At 37.0% G+C, this 19,263-nt stretch overlaps 1 protein-coding gene across 5 annotated transcripts in view; it reads left to right on the top strand.

Annotated features, from left to right (window-relative positions):
• The window catches only part of col14a1a (collagen, type XIV, alpha 1a), a 123,487-nt gene that overhangs the window by 73,944 nt on the left and 30,280 nt on the right, over window positions 1–19,263 (top strand). For all 5 annotated transcript variants that reach the window (XM_081616797.1, XM_008432272.3, XM_008432271.3 and 2 more), the window contains 9 exons: window positions 5,380–5,523; window positions 5,799–5,963; window positions 6,086–6,124; window positions 6,295–6,433; window positions 7,983–8,125; window positions 8,786–8,895; window positions 14,288–14,446; window positions 17,091–17,168; window positions 17,937–18,023. In XM_081616797.1, coding sequence (XP_081472923.1) covers window positions 5,380–5,523; window positions 5,799–5,963; window positions 6,086–6,124; window positions 6,295–6,433; window positions 7,983–8,125; window positions 8,786–8,895; window positions 14,288–14,446; window positions 17,091–17,168; window positions 17,937–18,023 — 1,064 coding nt within the window. The remainder of the gene's footprint in view (window positions 1–5,379; window positions 5,524–5,798; window positions 5,964–6,085; window positions 6,125–6,294; window positions 6,434–7,982; window positions 8,126–8,785; window positions 8,896–14,287; window positions 14,447–17,090; window positions 17,169–17,936; window positions 18,024–19,263) is intronic.

Consider the following 19,263-nt stretch of genomic DNA (forward strand, 5'->3'; position numbering starts at 1 on the left):
CTTTCCATTTTTCTTTTTCTTTTATTTGGATCCCCATTAGTTGCAGTTCCTGGCATCTACACTTCCTGGGGTCCACACATTCACCATAAACAACTGAAAATACATAACATATATATCACAAAAATCAAAGTAACTACAGAAATAAACAAATACAAAACATAGGGCATAGACCAAAACAAATTATGGTAATTATAGTACAATAAAAAACATTCTGCAAAAGGACATTCACTTCAATATTTTGTTTTAAGCTCTGCAAATCCTTTCTCCATTTGCTTACAGCTTAAAAGACGGAAATGGAGCGAGTATTTTAGCTGACAGGACAGAATACAAACCAAATGTATGTGGAGTACGGCAAAGCAGAAAATGAACCATGATATTTCATCTTCAGACCACAGAGGGGTGAAAGAGAATCAGCCGAGGTTCGGCTAATGCTCAAAGACACAAAATCAATCTTTCTTTCTCTTTGTCTTTGAGCATTACAAAAACTGAAAGTTAGAGAAATTAAGTTTTTATCCTTGAGCTTTTTAAATTTCCCACTCTGAAGTTTTTGTTTTATTGTCACCAAATCATAAAGCGGGGCTGTTTGAATATGCAAACATCTCATGTGTTTCAGAGTTAACTGCAAGAAGATGCAGGGATTCGAAGTAATGTGAAAATGACATCCATAACACTAACAGCTAGTTTAATTTTAAAATCCAAAAATTGCTGTTGGTGCTTAAATTAAAAATGGTTTGCACAAATTTGCAAATGATTCATTCCCTTTCATCACATTTTGTCACATTCCAACCAGAAACCACATTGTGTTCTACTGCAATTTTTTTATGAGAGGTTAGATATTTTTGTCTATTTTGTTTAATATTTTCTAAAGCTCTGTCAGATTGGATGAAAAACATCTGCTAACATAAATTTTCAAGTCTTCCCACATATTGTGCTGGATTTAGGTCTGAATTTCGATTGTGCATTTTTAGAAAATTGCACTGCATTGTTGCTGTACGAGTGTTGTTGCCCTGGATGAAGGCGAACCTCAGTCCCTGACTTTTGAAGTATCTGATTTTTTATGGGTCTGGAATTGCTCTCTTTAGCCCCTTCCATCTTTCTGTCAAGTTTATTTGTATAGCACATTTCAGAAAAAAGGCACTTCAAAGTCTTTCACATGATACAAATGTAAGACAATGAGCAAACAATAAAAACGTTGTGAAAAGTTGCTGTCAAGAGTAGATATAATCAATGGCCACTTATTAAAAAAAGGCAACTCTAAAGAAATGGGTTTTAGTCTTGATTTAAAGGAACTCTGTGTTTCATCTGTTTTGCAGTTTTCTAGAAGTTTATTCCAGATTTGTGGAGCATAAAAACTGAACGCTGCTTCTCTACATTTGTTTCTGATTATGTGGGATGTAGATCAGACCAGGACCAGAAAACCTGAGTGGCCTGGATGGTCGATCCAATGACAATATTATTCAATGTATTTTGGTGCTAAGTCATTCATGGATTTATAGATTAACAGTAATATCTTAAAGTCTATTTCCTCGGAGTTAATGGAAGGATTTCAGGGTGATGTGCTTCATCTTCCTGGTTTTAGTGAGGATGTGAGCAGCACTGGTATATTTACTTGAGCTGTAGAATCCTCTTTTTCTTTCTTTTTTTGCACCAACATATTGAAGATCACATTATCAATGTCATAAAATGTTTCCTAAAGAGTCGGTACTGTAATAGATAAACATTTTGGCAGTGACACAAAAGTTATTCTTCGCTAACTCTATCGAAGACAGACTAAAAGACAAAAGGTATTTAATTGTTGAGCTTTTCAAACCTGCTAAAATTAAATTGTAGCCCTACATGAAATTATCTTTTACTTTTCTCTGTTTTTTGCATTTTCAATGCTAAAACATTTGGTCTGTTTGTTGAACACAGAGGGAATATTATTAAACAATATGCATGTTCACCTTCAATTTTGAGCTAGTGAAATTGTGTTGCCAAGTTACAACAATTGGAACAGAAATTTTGTGTTTCGCTTGATGGCTTGGCATAATTTATGAAGGTGAAATATGTTCTCTTTTCCTGGACCGTTTAACTACACCATGTACAAAATATTTTTCTAACCATTTCACACCACGCATGTAAAAGAAGCTGCCTCTTTAAAAACACTTTTTTCCACTATTAGTAGTGCTATTAACATGCTAGAAGAGCAGTTTATTAGGGGTGATATTCCAGTTTCTGGCTTCTTATAATGAATTTATTCATCAGGGCATTAGTGAACCTTGCTTAGATAGCTGCTATGTAATGTTATTCTCTCTGTTCCTGCATTTGTGAGTGTGTGTTTTGACTTTCTCACCCTGTGCGTGATCATCCTTCAGCCTTGATAATGCTTAGCTGTGCAGTATACAGACATTGGGGATGTTTTTCCGTATTTGTTATCAAAAGTCTAGCAAGAAGACAGTGTGTGTTTGTATGTATTGTGCAAATGGTGGAAACTACCATTATGAATTTTTTTATGTTTCAGGAATGTATTTATTTATATTTATTATGAATTTGGATATATCTGGGAAAGAGATGTTCATGGTTTGCTTTTCTTCTGGCAGATAGATTGTACGTCTATAAGGTAAAGATTATCAATAAAAGCCACAGCTTACTGAGGAAAAATACACAGTTGCTGCTGGTTTCTTTCTTACTCAATAAACTTTTCCCTCTTAACACTTTTTGCATATTTTTAGCACATTTAAGCAAAGCCTTAATAATCGATAACTGTGATAAATTTACGCATAATAATCCTGAAAATGACTGAGATCCTTTCAAGCTTGCTGTATGACGTATTGATAAAATATAAACTTTAGTACAGTTCCCCCAGTCAAATTGAACCAGATCTAACACCAGATTGTGCTAACTGCTTAGCATGTAAAAAGCTAATGTTAAGGGAACAAACTCTTATCTAATGAGAAGTACAATCTTAACTAAACATGACTCACTGGCATTACATTTAATGCAGGTATATTTTACCATCTTGTGATTTCTGCTGGTTTTTGACCCAACAGGCTGGGTCATATTTTGTGTGTGTGTGTTTTGTAATGGTATCTCTCTTAGGTAGCAGATACAAAGCTGACAGTTACAAAAAAATTCTGTTTCTTTAGAGAATGACTCCATTTTGATAAGCGACATCGGAAGACAAACTACCTTGAAAAGTGTTCATTTAGACATTTCCTCATCCTCTCTTTCCCTGTTCTGGTCTTTTCCGTCTGAACCCTCTCCATCAGCCTCCATCGCCCGGCCCCCTGCTCCATCTGATAGCTGCCCTCCTCCCGGTGTTGTCTTCTGTGTCTCTTCATGCCTCGCTAGCTGCTGCATTTCTAGACATGCCTGTCACGATCAGTGTGTAGAAACAGATGTACCGCTCACAGATGTCTGACATCACAACGTTTTACAGGCTGACAGCTTTGTCATTTGTCATCACAGACAGCTTCTTGAAAAAGTGGAGAGAGAGAAAGTAGTCTGAAAGTTTTGCTTGAAGTTCAGGGACAGTAATATATGTGCTGTATTCTATTAATCAATTTATGGTTGTTTATTAAATTTCTGCAACAATTAGAGTTTATTATCTCAACTCAAACACATAAATGTCCCTTGCAGGATGATTAACAATGACCCCATTTAAACTGATTATGTAAATAATGATGTACTAAATTGGCACTAAAATTAAAAAACTGCCTGCGTGACAAGATTACACTTCTCACTTTCTATTTGGTAGAATCAATTACTTGTAGTTCACTTCATGGGGCAAATGGTGAGCTGACAGGAGAAATACTTCATTTCTGCACATTATTAAAACTAGTAGCCAGTCTACTGCTGTGCTGTGGTGAGTCGAAAGCCCTCCCTTGTGTAAGATTTATAAAATTTGCTGCGATGTGTTCACAGACGTGGCCTTTATCAGGGGTGGGTCTGGAAACCTTTTAAAGCCGTCTAGACATTTCACATTGAACGATGAGGTTCATTACCAGGTGATCGGACCTCAAGATGTGCGAACTTTGTGTAATGTTCTGGCTTAATGTTAAAGCATCCAACACGACATGTTTGTGCTAGTCTCAATCCTCAGTGCTTAGGTCATCACTTCTCTGACATTGTCTTGTAAGGCTAATTATAAAAAGCTTTAACTCATATCCATGTAATAATGGCTTCGCTCAGAAATGTGCCTGATTAATGCCATTGAAAGATGAATTAATCATAGTGGAGGAATTTGAGGAGCCATCTTTGTCGTTTCCCTGATGTTCATTTTATGCTGCCCCTTTTGGATCCAGTATAAAGTAGCATCGGTATTTACTTGGTACATGTAATATTTTTGTTAAAGTGATGGTGTAAACTATCATAACAGAACAAATGTTATTAAAGGCACCCATTTTAAATAAGGATTTACATTATTTGTAAAGCAATTTCAAGCATGTTTTTTTCTTCAAGAAGGGTTTTTTATCTTTTACTTAATAGTCTTTTTTTTTGGATTGGAGACTATACCGTTATACAGTAGTTTGTTGACTTATATATTTTTTAAAAAGTTTTCAGACACTTCCCCTTGAATTGATTCTGAAAACAATGTCACTGAAAAAAGTTCTGCTGTTTGAGGAGGTTGTAAAGACATCAAAGCCATAACATGGATTTATTAAAGTAAGCCAACTGTGGCGATGCGCTCATGAATGAACTTTCATGGTGGGTTTGATTTAAAAGATGTAATTATGTGAGGGGGCTGGTTCTGATGAAGGGAGTGTCAGCAACTCATTAAAACGGGAACATAATCAGCAGAGTGAGGAAAAAGCCTTTAATGTCCAGGTTATACAGTGTGATGCACAGAGAGAGAGCTGTGAATCAGGGATTAACTAGAAAAGGCTGTGGTGTTGTCACAGTAAACTTAAAAATGACTACAGAGAATCTGCTTGTTTTGAAGTCTCAGGATTGGACTAGCCTGCTTGAACCAAAATCCTCAAATAAAAGTAAAACAACAAGGATTTTCCTCCTGATTCAATTACAGTGACTTCTACACTTACTTTAACTTTGCATTAAATTATTATAATTTACAAAATCATGCAAAGTTGGCACTTTTAATGAACTTTTAATGTAACTTTTAGAGCAATTTTGCATTAAAAGTGTCATTACTCACCGAATGACACTTCATGACAACTGTCATAAACATTCATAAAGACGTCTTTATGTTCATGACAGATGTTATGTCATGTTTATGACAGTGTCATGTCAGTCTTATGCACACCCCTTCAAATAAAGTGTTACCTATAATGTTTAATTTGGGTACATTTACTTACTGTAAGGCAGGCAAAGCATTCATTTAAGCAAAAAAAAACCACATTTAAATCTAAATGTCTTATTTGTCTTTTGTTTCCCCCTCAGGTCGAGCCATCAAGCATGTGAAGGAATCCATCTTCACGCCAGAGGCCGGAGCCAGGAGGGGCGTTCCCAAGGTCCTGGTTGTTCTGACTGATGGACGGTCGCAGGATGATGTCAACAAAGTGTCAAAGGAGATGCAAATGGAGGGTGAGTGCTTTGATTCATCAAGTGTAGAAATGGTTGATTACAACAGGAATGATGTCACACCTGAGCTTAGCACATTTGTGGATGTGCACTCTAACATGTCTATTAATAGTTAATAATAAACAAACTCCTTGTTTGACTCTGTTTCAAACTCTCAGTGATATTTAGTTTAAGTCTGTTTAGTAGCTGTGAAACTCAATAGATTTCGTTCGTTTTAATATTTTATTTCCATTTACTCCAGACTTATCAGAAGACGTTCTGTTTTATGCCACTTGTAGGCTACATCATTTTTGCAATCGGCTTTGCGGATGCAGACTATGGAGAGCTGGTGAATATTGCCAGCAAGCCCAGTGACAGACACGTCTTTTTCGTGGACGATCTGGATGCTGTGAAGAAAATAGAGGAGCAGCTTATTACCTTCGTCTGTGAGGCAGCCACTGCCAGTGAGTGACACCAGCTTATGTTTTAAACCCCAACCGAATCCATGAATCTTCAGGGAAAGAGGCGTTGTCTAGAGTTTATTTAAATGCTGGATGATGATGGTCATAAACTCTTTGTCTTTCAGCTTGTCCATCTGTGCTGATGAGCGGCAACACGCTGGCAGGTGAGAGATTTGATCAAGTGAGCAACACACACAACGCACAGACTGGCAGAGGCTCATTCGCCGTTAAGCGAACAGCAATAATGACGGCGCAGACGAGACTTGTTGATAATTATGTAGGTAATAATCTCACTGAGAGAAAACTAACTGTGGTTTTCATGAATCTGCTCCAGGCTTCAAAATGATGGAGAAGTTTGGCCTGGTGGAGAAGGAGTACAGCACCCTGCCTGGAGTTTCTCTGGAGCCTGGTTCGTTTAACAGCTTCCCCTGCTACAGGTTACACCGCGATGCCCTGGTGTTGCAGCCCACCAAGTGAGCAAGAGCATATCAAATACACGCTGTGTAACACATGGTAGAGCAAATGAAGCTTTAAATGTAGCTTTTTTTAGTCTGCCCAAAGATGTTCTATCCGCTTTAAAGCAAATATTGGTTAAGGTTGCACTTGGGGAAAGTGCTTTTTTTTTCCTGTTTTTTTTTTTTAAAAGATACAATATCTTTCAAAATCTTTTTACATGGTGTGGGATAGTATTTTATGGTCTTTTGAAACCAAAGTTGAATTTTAAGATGCAGATAAATGTAATTCTAACACAAAAAAATGGTCATTGCCAAAAACCCCACCATGCCCTCAGTGCCAATACTGTGCTAACACTGTGGGCATGGCGGGGATAGGGTTAGGGTTAGTTTCTTTTCTACAGATGGAATTGTTTCTTTTTGTTTTGTTTTTGTTTTTGTTTTTTTAGTCAAGATGGAGGAAAATATAAACAGGGCCATCAGTCATGATCTAAAACCTTCAGACATCTGATGGGATGTTGAAGATGAAAAATGTATTTTATTTTTCTCCATCAGAATGGGGAGGCTTATTCATGAGGGACAAGTTAAAGTTTTAGAGTGACAAAGTCAGAGAGCAGAACTAAAGTTCAATCTGATAGATCTAGAAGATGGTTTCAAGACAAAGCAGACGGATATTTCTAATCCTCAGTGTGGGATGGTAATAGATTATTTCCAAATTACACTTTTTTTTTATGTGCGTCCACATTATTTTATTTACTGATCAATGGGGATCGTGGTGCGGTGGCCAGATTAGCGCCCCATAGATCAGCAAATAAAATAATCCGGATGTACTCTTACGTCAGTGGTGACTTCCAGTGTTTATTGTACTCTTGCAGTTTTCTTTCCTATGAATAAGTTAAATGTCAATAATAGTGTTTCAAACGATTCAGTGGGGTTTACAAAAGAGAGTTCGGTTAGAATGTAGTAAAAAAATAACTCACTTTATTTGAATTCCTCATAAATTTAATATGTTTTTTGTTTTACCATTTTAAAACAGCTCTTAATGCAGCTCAGAGAGGTACTACATTCAAATAAATACATAAAAATTTATGTTGTTGCCAGTTACCACCAGGGAGCATTTATCTAGAGCTTCCTTGCATGAAAATAGAAATCCTTTGTGTAGCAAAGGTAATTGGAGGCTTTTAATGGCTTCATTTGAGCTCCTGTAATGTTTTCCTTTCTGTGATGTTGTCATTTCAGGAGCTTTTTTTCCCCAGTTTGTGCTGTCAACAGGCTGTAATTGTACCTTCCTGTTGTGTGATTGCTCCATTTTTTAAAACTGTCAGCAATGAACAGTTAGGAAAGTTTAGGGTGGCATTAAAAAACTCTCATGCTCAGAGGCAGTTATTCAAAACACGGTGGGTTGTTTGATCAGAAAAAGGCAATGGATGCGCAGTCTGTCTATAGCTGCAGAGAGCGCTCCACCAGCAGCTGCAGCGAGTCAAAAGGCACTTGTAAAAGACTTCCAGAGGCTATGTGACTCTAAGGCACGGCTCAGCCCGCTGTGTTTCTCTGTTTGTCTGCTCCACAGGTACCTTCACCCTGAGGGTTTGCCATCTGACTACACCATTTCTATGATGCTCCGTTTGCTCCCTGAGACCCCGCAGGAGCCCTTTGCTTTGTGGGAAATCCTCAACAAAGACAATGAGCCGATGGTGGGCCTAATCCTCGACAGTGAGTCTGAATCGCTGAAAGTTTTTCTGCTCTCTTTTTTTTTTCTTTCCTTTGGTTTTACTGCTTTTTTTCAAGTAAGCCAAGGAAGTTCACAATTTTGGAAACAAAACTGCAGAAACACAGCTGAGAGTATCGCTTTTAATCCCATCAAATGTTCTTGACCTTTATCTAGAGCAGTGGTAGGTAAACTCAGCCTTCAAGAGCTACTGTCCTGTACATTTTAGACATGTCCAATCTCCAACACAGCCGAGTTGATGGCTGAAAGTTTTACGGGAGGCTCTGGTAATGAGTCTTCTCGTTCGATTCAGCCGTATTGAGCAAAGCGAACACCTAACTCCTGCAGGACATCGACCATTGAGGACTGGCATCGGACACACCACACCTGATTTAAGCATTTTGTTCCTCCAAATAATTTTACCTCTTAAATCTTGTAACTTGGATTGAACTCAAAGCTCACATTGCAACTCTTATCTCCAAATCACTGAAGTACAAAAAAAAAAGAGAGGAAGTTCTTCAGGAAGCATTTTATTTTGCTTGTGATATTTATACAAATGGTATCATTGAGATGACTTGTTTTTCCAAAAACAGCATAGCTGAGTTAAATCCAAGAAAAGTTAATTCTGTCTGCAAACGTGAACTTCCTCTAACCTCGTCCCGCAGGCTCTGGGAAGACGCTGACATTCTTCAACCACGACTACAGAGGAGACTTCCAGACTGTTACATTTGAAGGACCAGAAATCAAAAAGGTTTTCCACGGCAGCTTCCACAAGGTGCGTGTTGCGGACAAGTATCTTAAACCATTTCGTTTAAAGTGTGGATGTAGCCTGAAATAAAAATGGGCCCTGAATAACTTTCTATATCCTTTTAACGTTTCTACTTTGTCATGTTATGCAAACTTAAATGCGTTTGATCAGAATTTTATTTGAAGTATTAAAGCCACTGAAGGAAAAGGATAAAGGATTATTTTTCAGAAATGTTTCACAAATAAAAATTTGACCTTTTAATATGACACCCTTTGGTAAAAGTGTTCCAAATTACAGCTGTTCTTTCACAGGTTTACCAGAAAACATTAATGAACAAAAGCCATCACGATATCCAAGGGAAACACCAGGCTGGTCAGGGATAGAGCAGTCGAGAAGGTTATGCAGGTTTAGGTTATAAAACAAGCTTTTATGATCACCATTATCTGAGTGTGACACAAGTGTAGGTATAATTTAGAACATGATTGTCAAGCCGAGGGCGCTTGTCAGAAAAAACAGCCAAAAGGCCTCTTCAGACCCACAACTCAGCTGGGAGAATCTGTTAGCAGAAAACCATCAGACATATTTGATATTATCCAAGGGTCATGTAAGGGACAGAGGGAAACAATTGTGAGAGAAAACCTGATATAATGCAAAAAACTAAAGACTGGGGCAGTGGGTCGCCTTCCAGGACGATAATAACCCCAAAAACACAGCCAGAGCTGCAGAGGAACATTCTTTTCCTGATCCTCATTGTCTTTAATTGTATAATGTATTATCTATTTGTATCTTCTTACTTCAATAATTTCTAGTTTTTATTAAGCAGTTAACCAGTTTTATCCGCTGTACAGCAGTTTCTGTTTCACCTATCTGTATGCAAAGTGATCTACAATTGCAGATGATTGATTGAATGATGGGTTACAATCCAGACCCGAATCAATAAATTGAGATTCCGTGGCAAAACTTGGAAAATGGATGTTCACAGGCTCTCCCATCTGATCTGACTGGTGTAATTTGCAAAGAAAAATTTGTGAAAAATTCAGATGAGCTGATGGAGATATCCTCCAAAAGGCCTGCAGCTGTAATCATATGTGGTTCTGTACAGTATTGACTTGGGAGGCTTAATACAAAGTCCATACTTTTAAGATTTTTAACTGTGAAAAAATAAATAAACCAAGTACCTGTTTAGCTCTACAGTTTACTTATGCACTACTTTGTGCTGGTGTGTCATAAAAAAAAACAATAAAGTACATGACGTTTGTGGTGCAAATTATAAAAAAACTAGAAAATGGTATGAATACTTTTGCAAGTCCCTGTGAAAGTTAATAAGGACCAATTTCATAGTGCACTTGCAGATACACAGGACCAATTTCATAGTACACTTGCAGATAAACCTTTCAACTGCAGCACAGAAACTGTGCTGAACAGAGGGGAGCTGGACTGTAGGTTACAGGCAGCTGTGAAGCACAAAAACAGGAAGATCCCACGAGTATTTTAATGTTTTTGAAGTTGTACATTTAGGCTGGGGAGATTTCAGAGCCTCGTGGGCTGAGAATTGTTCTCTTTTTTTTTTATCAGCACTGTTTCAAAGTTTTAACATCCAACTAAAGCGCCCATCTCCCTCCTCACGGCCCGTCTTTACTGATTTATTCATATTTTAACTTTTATTTATGATTGAACCACACACACGGGAGTTTGAGAAAACCAGATCTCTTTTCTCTTTCTAATTTAGCTCAGCCCCGGTGGGTATACCATTAAGCTGAATTGTTTCTCATTTAGATATTTTAATAAAGTAGATTTTTATGTAAATTGTGTGGTATCGCACAGAATAAGCGGCACCAAAGTCCAGGGAGATTTCTGTTGCAGAAAAACTTTTATTCCCGTTTATGAGAAACGACTAAAAATGAAAATGATAACATAAACAATAATGCAGGTGTGGAATAAATTATTTGGTCTCCACAGGCTCAATAAATGATCAACCCCCTTAAAATGAAGATATTCAATCCTCAGAGATCTTGTCTGAATATCTCTAACTGGTTAGTTCTAAGAAACCTGTTGACTTGAAATAAAGCATTATTCTTCTTTAAGGAGGAGCTGGTTTATACTGTCACTACTTAAAGTATATTTTTTTGTTAAAAACAACCTCGCAGCCACCCACCAGCCTCCAGTTTTCCATTCCTTATCTCAAAATGTGCGGGAGTAGCTGTCCATCATTCAGTCTTTTGCCTTTGTTGGCGAACATGGCAATGTTCAGAGCAGGAACAGATGCAGAGGACTGCCAGACCAAAGGAAGTGTTTGCTTCTATTTAGACAGGATGACAAGTGAATAAGAGGAGTGTTCGTGAGCATGAGCTTGTTTGTGTGGCCTTTAGAAAAGGATTACCATATGAAGACGCCGTGCGTTAAAGCAGGAAACCCAGTAGGATCTGTCAAAGCTTACTGAGGCACACAGGCACAGACGGGCCGACAAACCCCGGGGGGAGAGACGGAAAACAGGAACAGGTAAAAGCAGAGAACAGAGGAATAGATAGAAATGACTCTGAGTTTTAGTCGCAAAGAAAAAAAATATAGTCATAAAAAACGGAGACACAAAGGGGAGAAGATAAACTTGTCTTTGCTGTAACTCGCACATTGCTCAGAGCCATAATATTCTCCAGAGACGTGTGAATGCTATTTTTGTACCTCCCCACATGATTAAACATTAAAAAGACATGTGTGCTAAAACTCTTTCTGTGAGCTACAAATCATCGTTGTAGAGCTTTAGCTAGCTTTTTCTGATTTTCTAGCTCTCGTCACTTACAGACTCTCATCTTGTAGTTAAAATATATTGTGTATTCATATAAATTAAAATCATATGCAGCCCTTAAACAAATTATGTAAAATCACAACAGTGGGCATCAATAAGTAGGAAGTTGGCTGTAATGAGTGACACCAATCATTAAACACCCTTGATCTGGGCTCTGATCCATTATTATTCATCAGTGGGATTAAGTTTCAATCTGATTATAATTTCTGATCCAGTAAATTTATGTGTGTGTTTTTTTCCCTCTTATTTCAGATTGTTGTCACTTGTAGTCATTCCCTATTTTTTCCAGTACCCATCTTCAGGAGACCACATATTTAGGGGTGAATTTTGACTAGGTCATTCACTCCTCCTTTAAGACCAAAAAAATAAAAAAATCACATCTATTTTAAGGTCCAGTTTTCTGGTAGACATCTGAAAAGATTTGGGTGAAAACTGTCATTCAGTCAGACTTTATATTTAAAATTAGCTCAACGAAAACCCCAGTTGCACTTTTGATAAAGGAACCTCAGCTCACGCTGTTGCCAGGACGATGCTGTTCTGTGGGTTTGTTTTACCTTTATGGTGATGTTCTTTGCTAGAAATAACTTTTAAACCATGGTTTTTAATTACGGTTTTTTGCTCAATGATATGAAGGACCAGATGTCAAGTAAATGCTGCTGGCACAGCTGAACTTAATTTTCCTTCTAATTTTATTCACAATAACGGATGGCAGGTGTGATCCCAAGAAGACTGAATGTTGAAATTCAATCAAAAGGTTCAAGAATGTTTGAGTTTAAGTTAAGAAACCAGGTTATTGTGCCTTTTCACATCTCTTTACTTAATTGGGTTTCATTTAAATTGAGAAGTGTGTGTGAACTGATGGCCACTGTATGTCACATTGCTTTATTGATGACTAGAAGAAAAGTACATCCAGGAAGTGGTAAGCTTCAAGCTCTGTTTTTCTTTGAGAATGTGACCTTTTAAGAGAGAAAAAAAGTGTTCATAAATTAAAATATTAAACATTTGCTTTTACTTCCTGGCAAGATAATTTTGATTTTATAAAACTGAAATGTGCAAACAAGACATTTTTCATTTAGCATGAAGGTCAGAGTCACATGGAGGAAAATGTTGAAACACAGACATGCACATACTGCTGCTTATATACCATCGACATTTCCCTGCCCTGCACTCATTCCCTAACCACTAATATTAACCTTAACTGAATGCCACTAAATATCAGCTAAATGTCTGCACCACAGAGGATTTTCATTATGCTTTATTTCACAAAAGCTCAACACACGTTATGCCCGGTGAAGTATTCAGACTGAAGGACACAAAAGTCATTTTTAAAAAACGATGTTCACACCTCAGCAGAGGACTGTACTCTGGCTCTCACATCTGAACTTTGTCTCCATATTATCTGCAAATAACATCCATTTATGCACCTTTGACATAGGGTGTCTACATGTTTTGCTGAAGATGAGCAAGAGCATAGAGGTTATGAGGAAAAAAAAAAGCATAATGGGGAAACGCACAGACGCTAATGGTCTAGGTTATTACTGTCCTTCACCAGAATGCCGGTTTCTTTCCTCATTAACTGTACAGACATCTGGATGTGATGGTTCATGGATCTGGCAGCACTTTTCTCTTAAGTAGGCAGTTTTAGCTCACAGACTTCCAGAGCTCAGGGTGGATCGGGTTATTTGTTTGCTCATTGCAGATACTTTTGGAAAGTATTTATCTAAAAGGGAAAAATAAAATAAAAAACTGCACAGGCACAGAGGAGTTTATGGTCAGGGTGGTTATAGAGTTCATTTGCAGAAACACTCTGGGAATATTCCCAGAATAGTCCAACTTCAGTCAAGCCAGCTTTAGCCTAAAAGCACACTGGCAGTACCTTTTTACTTGACTGCATGTATTTGACTGGAAATATAAACCTAAAAGTTGACAACTGAATCATAAGAATAAATGGTGAAAAACTGCTGAAGAAATTTTAATTGTCCAATTTGGTGTGTAAGATCATTTATTTTTGATGTGTCGTTAGGTTATACACATAACCAAAATGATGCACAGTAGTAATGAAGAATCATCCAGGTGAATTTAAAGAAATTTCTCACTCAAAGCAGAGAAAAGAGCCGCATTTCTACTTTAAAGATCATAAAATAAATTAATTTTGAAAATAAAACCTGATCCTGTTTTCATCATGGTGCAGGTTCCTGAGAAATTTAGATCACAAAATTGGACTAATTTATACCAAAACTTTAATTTGAAAGCTTCTTAGGAGTTTATTTGGAAAGGTAAACACAATCCCTTGTTAGGCACCAGTTAAGTAACAACAATCTTATGGTATTCATTTTGTAGTAATCTCACCTATGAAATAATGAAGCTTTTATTTTGAAGGGTATTTCTGAATGTCCAGCATAAACCTTTTCAAGTTGCAGGATCACTTGGTAAAAGTGTCCTTGATTTCCACTAGCTTAACGCTGTGTTTAGTTGGATCGCTTCAACGCATTTAGATTTAAGCAGAATTAAGGATAATTTCACAGATTGCTCACCGTTATCTTACTCTGATGTCTGTCAATTAGGAAATTGCTGTCACACCTTGTTTTCTGATCCTGCTCTTGCTCTGCCACACAGCTCCATGTGACCGTCAGCAAGACGTTGGTGAAGGTGGTGTTGGATTGCTCTGTGGTCGGGGAGAAGTCCATCAGAGCAGCTGGGAATATCACCACAGATGGAGTCGAGGTCTTGGGGAAAATGGTCCGGTCCAGATCCAAAAGAGACAGCTCTGCTCCGGTTAGTACCGATTAATGTATATCAAAAAAACGATGCTAGGATGGTGGAAAAAAATGTGTCTTAATGTCCACTCTTGAAATTTTACAGAGAGAAATTTGACAAAATATGAATTTGTGCAAAATATGTTGCTGTGCTTGCTGTCCACCCCCTCCATTTTCCAAGAGGGTGTGAAAAATGTGTGAAAATTTATCCCATAAATACCTTGTAGTGAGTCAATCAGTGGGAGTTCATTGTATTTATGGCAAGTAGAAATTAGCAAAGTGTCACAAATGTATGAAAAAAATAGATTTTGGGCACATATTGGCAGGCAGGATGGTGAGACATCCTGTTGGAAATACAAAGTGCTATCATGGAGCTATTATTAGGTGTTTGCTTTTAATTTGTTTAAAACAACACAAGTTTTATTTATTCTGTTTTCAAAATATCTAATCGCAAACTTATAATTATCATTAACGTAATAATGATAGCCATTATTATTATTATTGATCATGACTTTATCATGTTGAGAAGAAGCTTTTTCAGATATAAATTGAGTAAATAACTAAAATCTGAAAGTCCGATACAAGATGAAGTGTATATTATAGAGAGAGGGTTACTAAAAATGATGACACACAAAATGGCTGCAATAGTATCCTTACCATAAACTTTTTCAATCAGTTTTATTTGAAAATTTTGCTTCTTTAACCATTGCTTTTTTTGGAGTAATAATCTCACTGAGACAGCATATAATCATTTTAAAATTATGAAAAACGAGATGACTTCACTTAAAAAGAAATCTTAAAGTGTGCATTATATTCAGCATTATGCTCTGCAGAAACTCCTTTCACTCTATTCACAGCTGCAGGTCTTTTAGATGATTACAATCTTTAAATATCTGGGGATTGAGGTTTTAGCCTTTTTTTGTAAAATAGCTCAGGCTTACTTTGATTAAATCGAGCATTTTTGAAAATCTGATCATTAAGTCTTGAGTCGTGTGTATTCTGAACTGTTCCCTTGTAACTCTGATATTTGGGTGGCTTGTCTGCTGGAAGGTGACTTCATCCCACTTTCAAGTCTTTCTCTGTCCTTTGTCTGTGAAAAACTGAGCAAGACGTCCGTGGGCTGTCATTCAAAAATTGGCAGAACACTCTGTGGTCCATAAATCTTGATTCAATGTCCAAAGGTCAGTTAACAGCTGTCCTATAGATTTTCCTACATGAGCTATGGATCTCTGTAGGTCTCGGCTGCTGCTTTAATTAATACTTTCCTTGCCTGTCTCCACATTTCAGGTAGTCTGCTGGTTAGTCCTTTATCTGCAAAATAAAACTCTACAAATTTACAACAGGACCACAAAAAATAAACAAAATTTTATGTTGTGATAAGAACAAATGACATGTTATATGAATATAACTTAAGATTACAAATTGACTAATTCAGCCATGTCTTTCCACTTTCAGCATTGGGTTTACCATTGTTCAATGATGTGTTCAAAATGTAAATTTTTTTCTTAACCTAAACCGACATTAAGCCTTTAAACTTTAGTCTATAGCTTAATCCCTGTGTTCTTTGGTCTTCGTTGTGTAATTTGATCACTAACAAACCTTTGAGGTTTTCATAGAATAGCTAGAGTAGATATTTATTGAACCCAAATTGCACACATGTGGACTGTTCTGGATTTTGCTCTGGATTTTATTTAGGGGTATCAAAGTAAAGTGACTGGATTTTTATGTATAGTTTTCCCTCCACTCCATCACTAGAGCTACTTTGTGTTGGTTTTTCACATACAATCTCAATAAAATATATTAGTTAAATATATTTAACATGACAAAAATAAAGATGTACCAAGTTCTCAAAAAGATTACACATATTCTTAGCTCATTTTAATCTAAAACCCATTATAATGGTATACAATGATGACCCAAACTAAGACAATTACACTAAAATCAGCTCTTCAATCTACAGTAACTAACAAAAACAGCAGATACCAATTTACTTATTTTTTTAATGATGCTGCTGTTTTACATCATATTTGAACTACATCTGAAATTTTCAACCTTTTTAATTTTTTTTTTCCAATTTTACTAATGAAAACCGTTGTTTTACTCTGCATCATGGTCCCGGCAGATAACATTTTGTATTAAAAATAAGGATTGTTGAAATAAAACAGTGGCAGAAAGAAAAACACTTTTCCACCCACGTCTGCAGTCATGTATCAAAGCCTGTCATGTCTCATCTAGAATATATTTAAACTTTAAAGATTAAACTATCCCAGCCTGGTTAATGCAAGGTGGAACTTTCCACAGCATCACTTTCTTTCATTACTACTTTTTAATGTCAACTTTTATGATAATATAAACTGCTTTTCAGCTTAAACACTGTGTAATAGCCATCAACTGGGTCACATTTGTTTCCGAGACCTGATGGCTTTTAATGTCTTTGTTCTGGAGAGTGTCTCTTCTGAACATTTTCTCCATTAAACACAGTTTATGTCAAATGTGCATCTAATGCAATGAAATGTGCATAACTGCAATGAAATAATATGCAGCGAATATATCTTGCCAGATTTTACTTTGTGTCCATCCTGTAGTATTGCTCCGTTTTGAAATGTTTTATTTGCAGTAGTAATGGTTGTAGAAAATGGTTGTGTGTGTGTGTGTGTTTACAGTTTCAGCTGCAGATGTTTGACATCATCTGCAGCACGTCCTGGGCCAGCAGAGATAAGTGCTGTGAGCTGCCAGCTTTGGTAAGAAATGGAAAGATATCGGCCACGCTTTTAAAAAGCTTTTTTTTTTCTTTTTTTGTCTGTCTTGTGCAAGAGATTTATTAGCTGTCTGAAACGGACACAAATAATCCATGGTTAATATGATCAAACTCTGACTGTCTACATTCATTCAGTGACTAACCTGAGAACATCGACAATTGCAAGCCTCGTCTTTTGACATGCACACAAATGTTAGGTTATTTTCCTGAATGTCAAAAATAATTTGCCAAAATTTTACAGTTGTGCACTTTGATTCAATTCAATAAAACTTTACTCATCCCTCAAAAACAGCTGTTTCAGTCACGTCTTGATCCCTGAGGGTGGAGTGTTGTACATCATTATATATCACATTTTATGAGGTATAAAAACGTTTTATGGCTGATTTCCAATCTCCATTTTATTGTGTAGCTTTGGTCTGTCAATGCTGATTTTAGCCAATTAGAATTTCTCTTTAAAAAACTACATTGTGAAAAAGAGGAGATTACTGTGTGAGAACAGTTGCTGTAATACAGGTTTTAGGATAAGCTACGGCAAAATCATTATGGAGCTGCATCACTTATCTAAGTACTTATGCTGGCATTTAGCATCGTTAACACAGCTTCCAATTGCAGATCCTCCTCTTAACTGAGATTTCCAACTTGCTGACATTTGTGCTTGAAGTCTCTGCCTGTTATGTAACATTTGCAGCTGGATCTGTAGATATGGACCTTGGTCATTCAATTGTTGCTCTTTTTGTGTGTGTGCTTTCAGAGAGTGGAGGAGCAATGTCCTCCCCTGCCCCATGCCTGCACCTGTTCTCAGGAGAGCAAAGGACCTCCAGGACCATCTGGGCCCCCTGTAGGAACACCAGTTTATTCTTTTGATTTGGTTGATCTTCCATGCTTCAGTCCACAGAAATGTGTGAAGATATGTCACTATTTTCATATCAATAATGGCACTTACGTCTGTATGAAACACAAGACCTCTGGCGTAGTGTTCTTTAAACAGATTAGAGCAAAGTAGTGTTTGTGCACTGAACTCTGTTTTATGTCAACCCAGAAAATCAGAACAAATATCTCCAAATGGTTTGGAGAAGGTTGATTTTTGGAGGCTGTTTTAGAACCAGAGAACCTTATTGTGTAGTACAAACTTCTCCTATACAAAGTAATCTGGGGTCAAATGCTAGCCCATCTGACTGGCAGCGGACGTTTGGCTCAAAGTGGGTCACCAACATTGAAAGCAGTAACAATCTACAAGACTGGTGGGGGAAAAGAAAAATTGTAATGACTCACCTTGATAGTATTATGTAAAAATAAATCCATACAAATGACTAGACTGCTTTTATCTCAAACAAATGAACTGATACTGATTTCAGAGGTGAACTTAGTCATTACATCCCCCTCTCTTCTTTCTGTTTTGGGCCTTTTTTGGGACCAAAAGACAATTTCAATAACCAAAAATATTTGCAAGGTTTATGTTTTTATTCACCTTCAGGTGCATAACGGTGTGTGTTGTTCAAAGCTGGGTTTTATTCAAGTTTGAAGTACAACCAACACCCATGCCAAACCTTGGATCCAAATAAAAACACTGCAAGGCATTAAACTAAAACTAAGGTATTATTTTTGGGTGGTTGTTTTTAGTATATAAAAATTAGAATATATACATATTTTAATTTCCACCATGCAGACTGATTCAGGTAATTTTCTGTAACAATCCTTGCTTGTTCTGATGTTTGCCTTTTAACCATAACTATGATTGATGACGTTTCTGTTTTAAGCAGCGGCGGACCTCTTCGGTTTTCTATGCGTCATATTCCACTGATCGCCTCTATATTGTGTGTTTAACCCAGCCACAGTTCAATACTCAACATTAGTAAGGCGTGCCCAACCTATCATCTCCGTTTGATAGAAATTGGAAAGTGCCCATGCTGGCTTACATCCAAGATGTGAATTCGTCTTTGGCATCAAATTACTCAGAAAATCATAGAGCTGTGTTTTTCTTTCATTACTGGGGGCCCGCATACAAATCCAAACGCAATTATTAGTTTTACTCCTGCTGGAAGCTAATTTTGGTTTCTTTGCAGGTTTTGTTCCAAATG

Source organism: Poecilia reticulata, chromosome 16 (genome assembly GCF_904066995.2).
Source record: "Poecilia reticulata chromosome 16, P_reticulata-male-v2, whole genome shotgun sequence".
NCBI lineage: Eukaryota > Metazoa > Chordata > Actinopteri > Cyprinodontiformes > Poeciliidae > Poecilia > Poecilia reticulata.